This window comes from Salvelinus sp. IW2-2015, linkage group LG8 (assembly GCF_002910315.2).
Source record: "Salvelinus sp. IW2-2015 linkage group LG8, ASM291031v2, whole genome shotgun sequence".
Lineage (NCBI taxonomy): Eukaryota > Metazoa > Chordata > Actinopteri > Salmoniformes > Salmonidae > Salvelinus > Salvelinus sp. IW2-2015.
In genome coordinates, this window is record NC_036848.1 from 23,329,838 (window position 1) to 23,337,286 (window position 7,449).

A 7,449-nucleotide genomic window follows, 5' to 3' on the forward strand; every position below is an offset into this window, starting at 1 on the left:
CATGAAGCCCTCAGACAAAGCATGCCAGCCACAAGGGTCTTACACTGCCTCCTAAGATCCATATATAAACCAGCACACTAGAGCACACAGATATATAGCAGACTCAAGGGCGTAGTGAGGTTTTACTTCAGTGGACTTGGAGTCTTCAGCGTTAACAGGTTTTGGTTGGGTCTGAGGACACTTGTTGGAAAAAAACGTTTCTGAACTTGGCACCACACAACACGGCTTTTGGACAAAATGGCACTGCGACAGAACTCCGACAAAGACCCGACTATTGAACTCTTCATAAAGGTCAGTATTGTGTTTAGTTTAGTATTGTGTTTCCTTTAGATTAGAATAAGAAAATAATAATTTGTATTAATTCAAACAAACCGCCTATGAATGTCTATTATTTCAACAATATGTAAAAATATGTAAATTATGTGATGATTGAAATACATTTTTTTTTTACTCAAACGTGTTTCATGTGAAAGCAAATTAAATGTACAAAATCAAGCTGTAATGTAAGCTTCAGTCACTTCAGCCATAGCCTCTGTTTCAAATAAGGGCTCAATACTTGTAGTGTTGTGTTCAGGATTGGTAAAAACTGGAATGTGACCAAGATTTGTAGTTCACTTATCAGCACTCAGCATTGTAGAGGGGCAGAGATCTACATTATGGGCACCATCAATCCGAGGTTGGCTCTCCATGAACGGTCGTCATCTAGGGTTACGTAAAGCCTTGGAGGCTGGTGTGTGTGTGTGTGTGTGTGTGTGTGTGTGTGTGTGTGTGTGTGTGTGTGTGTGCTGTCTGAGCATACAGCTCCTCAGTGACAGTGAGAGTGGCCTTTATCCCTGTGACGCCAGATACTGGAGGCCACCTTATCACCACACGCCCAGGAGGAGCTGGCAGGACGCTGGGAACCCCTGGCCCCCGATGAGACAGACACGCCCACACACTGACACATATGCACATGCTCTATTACACATACGCACATTCACACAAAAATAGCAAATAAGTAGTCACATACAATAAATGTATGTTTCTATGTGAAGTCATATCCCAGAAACGTAATCCACCCCTTCGGTGCCAGATCCCCCCTTTTCCTCCTGAGGGGACCTGTCAAATCTCAGGGTGTTTGTTTTCGGCAACTCTGGGCATGTCCACTTTCTTCCCTTCGAGTCCCATGTATCCCTACTTCCTTTGGAGGGGGAGCCGAAGGGTGTCTGTGAGACAACGATTTTTTTGTAAAAGGGAGGTGAAGCCACGGTGCATTCAGAAAGCATTCAGACCCCTTGACTTTTTCCACATTTTGTTACGTTACAGCCTTATTGTAAAATGGATGACTTTTTTAATATATATATCTACACACAATACCCCATAACGACAAAGCAATAATAGTTTTTTTTTTTTAACATTTCATATTTACATAAGTATTCATACCCTTTACTCAGTACTTTGTTGAAGCAACTTTGGCAGCGATTAAAGCCTCGAGTCTTCTTGGGTACAACGCTACAAGCTTGGCACACCTGTATTTAGGGAGTTTCTACAATTTTTCTCTGCAGATCCTCTCAAGCTCTGTCAGGTTGTGTGGGGGGCGTTGCTTAAGACACACACACACACACACACACAATCAAAGTGCGTACAACAGTGAGTGAACAATTCAATTTGTTTCTCAATACCAGAGGCCGTTATCTACCGTTATCTTCCTCTCCAACACAATGTCTGCCTTTTCTATCAAGTAGCAGCTCCTAAAATACCCCAGCCACTCCCACCACTACAAGTGTGTATATTTGTGTCTTTTGTCTTGAGATTAAAATAAAAATTCGATGATAGGGTTGGAGCTCAGGACTTACTGTAATGGATAACATGGACAATGTCAACATAAAGCCATTGGAATTTGGAAAGGGCACTGAGTCTTCACCATGAGTCTTCTGTGTTTGAGGCAGTACTCAKATATTGCTGTCCATTAAATATACTACTGGTAAACTAACCTGGTCCCAGACATTTTAATATTGTCTTGACAACTTTTTATTTTACCTTTTTCTAACTAGGCAAGTCAGTTAAGAACAAATTCTTATTTTCAATGACGGCCTTGGAAGAGTGGGTTAACTGCCTTGTTCAGGGGCAGAACGACAGATTTTTACCTTGTCAGCTCGGGGATTCGATCTTGCAACGTTACGGTTACAAATCCAACGCTCTAACCACTAGGCTACCCTTCCGCCACAACTCCTATGGTCATTGTTTGGTATGACAATGACCAAAGGAGTTGGCAATACAGCACAAACAGAACCAGGCTATAACCAAACCTAAACCCAATTATTAATGCTGCTTGTCCTTCAGGCTGGCCACGATGGAGAGAACGTGGGCAACTGCCCATTCTGCCAGAGGCTCTTCATGGTCCTGTGGCTGAAAGGAGTCAAGTTCACCGTGACCACCGTCGACATGAGGAAGTAAGCACCCCGCCCCCCACCCTTCCACTTCCTGTGCATCTGTTTAAAAGTCCCCTTACACAGGGTCATGTCTAGATGATGTAAAATTGACTTCAAAAATGTAATTATTTAGCATTTTAGCTAACCTTAACCCCAACCGTTTCCCTAATCTTAACCTAATTATCCTAACTTGCTATAGTAATTCTCCTAACCAACTGCATGAGTTGTCCTAACCTGCTACGAAAAGTCAATTTTGACATAAACTGTATCCCTTCTAGACAAAACCCTCACTCACGCAGGGCTCTATTAAGATTTGAGGGAGAACAAGGATGTTTTTCAGAAACCAAACCGTTTAATAGGGTAAAAGTAACACTCAATGGGGTGTGATACAGAGAGGGGATAGAGGGCGGTGCTTGCAAGGCTAAAGCAATAGCAGAATGGTCAGTGTGTTATTGAACAAACATATTTTCTTAATCTAACCCGTGTGAATTTCTCAGGCCCATTACCAGTGAGCTAATAAGATCAGGAAACGTTGAAAGGATGCTGATATCTGAGTGATTAAGAAAACACACAACATGCACCCTTTGAGCTAGCCACTCCCATGCCAGTGTGTTTTACTTACTGAATCGTGAGCATTGTTGGAATCCTTAATCGAGAATGCCAACACTGGATTTTGACATGGCTTGATAACCATTGTGTTCGTTGTGATTGTGTCGCTGAATGATCGACATCGTATCTATTGATATAAAGCTGGAATGATCACATATATGACCCTGTCTACTCCCTTTCTCCCTCCCCTTTACCCACCTCTCCACCCAACCCTGCCCTGGTACACTCTAGGAAGCCAGCAGAGCTGAAGGATTTGGCACCAGGGACCAACCCTCCATTCCTACTGTACAATGGCACCCTCAAGACAGACTTTATCAAGATCGAGGAGTTTCTGGAGCAAACACTGGCCCCTCCCAGGTATAGTGTTATTATATTAAAGAAAGTGAAAGACACTGACCGTCTTCAAACAAATTCATACTCAGACTCATCTCATCTCCCTCCCTTCAGGTATCCACACCTTAGCCCACGCAACAAAGAGTCCTTTGACGTGGGTGCGGACATTTTCGCCAAGTTCTCCGCTTTCATCAAGAACAACCCAGCAAACACTACTTGTAAGTGAAGTTACAGTCAGTCCACATTCATGTATTAGACCATGTCTTATGAGGCAATGGAAAAAAAAGTACTCAATGGAATACACACTATGGGCGTATGCCTTCATGAAATGATGGTTTGATGTGAATTTTAGGGACCAGACCATGCCTAATCCTGGACTGAAAAGCATGCTCAATGGAGAATCTCAATTGAAAGCGCTTTTTCACCCAATATATAAGCTTAATCTGGGTCTGGGAAAGCCGCCCATAAGGAACACCTCTAAAGCTATAGATATATAATATATGCCTGTGTCTCTCTCAATCCATAGTCCAAGAGAAGGCGCTGCTGCGGGAGTTCAAGCGGCTGGATCACTACCTGAACTCCCCCGTCCCTGAAGAGATTGACCACAACTCCAGAGAAAACATCGCCCTCTCCAAGAGAAAGTTCCTGGATGGCAACCATCTCACCCTGGCAGATTGCAACCTGCTGCCCAAGCTGCATGTCATCAAGGTGAGACAAATAGGCCTATAACATAAACTGATTATTTTCTGGTATTAGGCATGTCTTATGAAGTGTAGTACACAACCTATGCAATGACAGGGCCCATCCTTACTTTCTAATCCTGGGAGAAGTAACTTAACTTAATTTTTAACCATTGGGAATAGACATTCTCTGTCCATATTCTCCAGTCTTCATTATTTAAATAGTGTAATATGACTATTACGGTTTATAGTGTCTCACAATTCAACAGTTTTCCCATGTATTCTGTTTTATATGCTAGATTGCTGCCAAGAAGTACTGTGACTTTGACATCCCGGTCCAGTTCACCGGTGTATGGAGGTACCTGAACAATGCCTACGAGAGGGAGGAGTTCAGTCAGACCTGCCCTGCCAACATCGAGATCGAGAAGGCTTACCTGGACGTGACCAATAAGAGGCTGTAAACCTATAACCAACCTTTAACCAACCATTACACAACATGTCCTCTTTTACTATTACCTTACATGGAAATGGTAAGTCATTCACCCCAAAAAATATAACACATTTTTTTGGGAGGCCACAGCAATCATTATCAAAGTATCTCAAATCAATCCTGCATCAGGATGCCTTTGAAATCGATAGGCATTCTAGGAATCAAATCAGTACAGAAGTTCACACCCGCTTAAAGTGCATTATGTTAAAAAGTGCATTATTTACAAAATTAACTGCAATGCCTTGTGTTTTACAGACAATTTACTAATAGGATGCTACAGTAACTAAGGTTTATGTATGATGTTAATTTCAAGTAATTATACTGCCAATTCCCATTATATACCACACTAAATAGGCCAAGTGTGCAATTTGACTGTTTATCAAATTAAGTGTTTCTTTGTCCATAGTGTAAATATGTATATTTTTTTCACATGTTGTTTATGACCTGAACACCCATAATATTAGAATGTATAAGACTATAAGAGTGTATTCTAATTCTGTTTATGTGTGATTGAATGGAGTGATATAAAATATATTTTAACAGTTGCTCATGATTACCATAAAGAATAGTCAATTATCATGTAAATAAGTTAAGGTCAAATGTTTTACCATAATACATTACACCTGCCCGATTCTAGTTTTTTCAAACTATGATGTGAACTAAAATAAAATCTATTTAATGAGTCTGACCCTCGAGTGTGTGTGTGTGTGTGTGTGTGTAAATCTCTAGGACTCTGCTGCTCCCTTGTGGGTGTTAAAAGGAAACACAGAAACCATTGCTGATCATGTCAAAGAAACGCATATATACTGTATGTAGTCATATCTGATTTATGCTGCATGATTACCCTAAATATGTATTTACTGTGCATTTCTAAATTTGTCAATTTAAATAAGTTGACAGCTCATTTTTGTGTTTAATCCTTAAGTCTATTGACACACCCGTGCGTCAATCTAAGTAACATAATAAAACATATCCCCATCAAAATCGGTCTGTTTAAGCTAGAGATATCTTTTTTTTGCATGGGCTGCRTCTCAATCCACCGCATCCACCGATATCGGCCTTCCACATCTGCGGTGGAAGGTGGCCGAGCTACTGTGAAGCAGTGTTTGTCAGACCATAAGACCTCCCGAAAAATCGGTCTTCTTGTGAAATCGTCTGTAGCATCCGACCGGTTTGGCCTATAAAACTATTATGACCACTCTATAGAAAGGGGAGAMACTCACGAAGGAGTTTTCCATTTTGCTCTACGACCCCCACAAGTGTCACGGGACTTGAATTCGGTAACACTGACGTGCCAACTTCTGTCTGTTGTGTCCGATCTGTTTAAGCTACAAACTAATATGACCCCACTTTGAAAAGAGGAGACTCTCACGATGATTGTAAGGTACAAATGGAAGTATGGTTGTAGTTTGTGCCCCAAAAAATAAGGGGTTAAATATGTGTAAAATATATATATATATTTCCTGAGCTTTTTTATATCTCCTAGACATACGACAGACACTTCAAAACCTCATTCCTTCTGATACATTTTTTTACTGTCTTAGACTGTAATGTTGTTGACTTCTTTTCGGTTCTAGACATGTACGCTGTGTATTTGTGTAGAAATGTATATGCAATCTGACACAGTGTTGGTCTCAAAAACAAAGTTGTTCCATTCAATTCACATTATACTGTATATTTCATTTTATTGTCAGCCAGCCTCAATGCAAGGCCATTTTCAACTGGATTAAAAAATATATTTCCTACCAATCATTTACTCTAGGTTTCTATGTATGAACAATGTACCCATTGTCTTGGGGCTGTAATTTGAATATTTAATAAGGGACACAGCTTGGGGTGAGGGTGGTGAGACAAGGTGTTCTTGTCCAGGTATCGTCCAAAATGATCTTATTCTCCTCCAGCACACAGCTTCTAGTTTGTCACACAGTATTTCCAGAAGCATGCTATCCAGGGAAGAAAGAGACAAAGATAAAGACAAATGCCAAGATTATGTGCATCAGTTCTGCTTTCATGAGTCCTATCATATCCTGTTTGTATCCTGCAATGCTATAGTTACTCCATCTCACCTTCCACGGAACAATCCTTAGTTAAACATCCTTACCAAACACTATTGCAATGCAAATATGCCTGCATAGATATATTTTCTTCTGTTGTTGACGCAACACTGTGTTTTTGATTGTCCTCAGCAAACATCTGTTCTTACTATGTACATAAGGAACATAAAGGAAGGTATGGCAACAGAGTCGGTCCAGGATAATGCTCTTCTTACTCACCTCTCTTGTTGGTTTTCGGCAAATTCTGCTCAGACCGAAGGAAGCCCTGAGAGCGAAGCTTGTCGGCTGCAGCGAGCTTCAAGACCACCGCCTTCAGATCGTCAACCTAAAAAAGCACGATATATTTTATGACACATGGTGCAAAATAGAACCAAATATAACAGAACAGAATATAATGGCTTTTCCTAGAGGGTTCTTCTGTATTACACAKTCAATAAACATTTCTAACACTCTTACCATGTTGACAAATTTATCCTGCTGCACAGAATCTTTAGCTCCTGAAGGAAAATTGAGAAAATAAACCCAATTGAATAAAGACCTAGTCATGTTACATGGGTGACKAGCTGTTTAGAATAAAACCAATTGTCCTTTTGATTAAGATATGGTAAAGAATTATGGGATATCAGAACATTCATGTCCAATCCTTGGTGTCTTGACTCTAGGTTTCRTCTCTCCTCACCTGCGTTATTCCATGTATCTCTGGCGCCATTGCGCTGCATCAGGAGAGGGTAGAGATTCTTCACCTCTCTCTGGTCAGTCAGCTCAGCGTTCTCTCCATCCTCCACCTCCGCCACCAACTTCTGGATCAGCTCTGCTCAGACAAAACAGCTCTCAATTATCAAACAGTATTATCACCACCATCAATACTGAGA

The 7,449-nt window shown here is 40.9% G+C and overlaps 1 protein-coding gene across 1 annotated transcript; it reads left to right on the forward strand.

The window, feature by feature from the left end:
• On the forward strand, positions 1–5,211 carry clic2 (chloride intracellular channel 2). Its single transcript, XM_023992781.2, has 6 exons — positions 1–291; positions 2,323–2,432; positions 3,252–3,377; positions 3,468–3,571; positions 3,880–4,061; positions 4,333–5,211. Exons 1-6 carry the CDS (start codon positions 238–240, stop codon positions 4,492–4,494), a joined length of 738 nt encoding a protein of 245 aa, XP_023848549.1. The 5' UTR covers positions 1–237; the 3' UTR covers positions 4,495–5,211.
• Positions 5,212–7,449: the final 2,238 nt, after the last annotated feature.

Excerpts from the sequence above, each read along its gene's own strand:
- clic2 (XM_023992781.2), top strand. The coding sequence starts at position 238 with ATGGCACTGCGACAGAACTCCGACAAAGACCCGACTATTGAACTCTTC. Across the intron at positions 292-2,322 it reads CTATTGAACTCTTCATAAAG|GCTGGCCACGATGGAGAGAA; the intron begins GTCAGTATTGTG and ends CTTGTCCTTCAG. Across the intron at positions 2,433-3,251 it reads ACCACCGTCGACATGAGGAA|GAAGCCAGCAGAGCTGAAGG; the intron begins GTAAGCACCCCG and ends GGTACACTCTAG.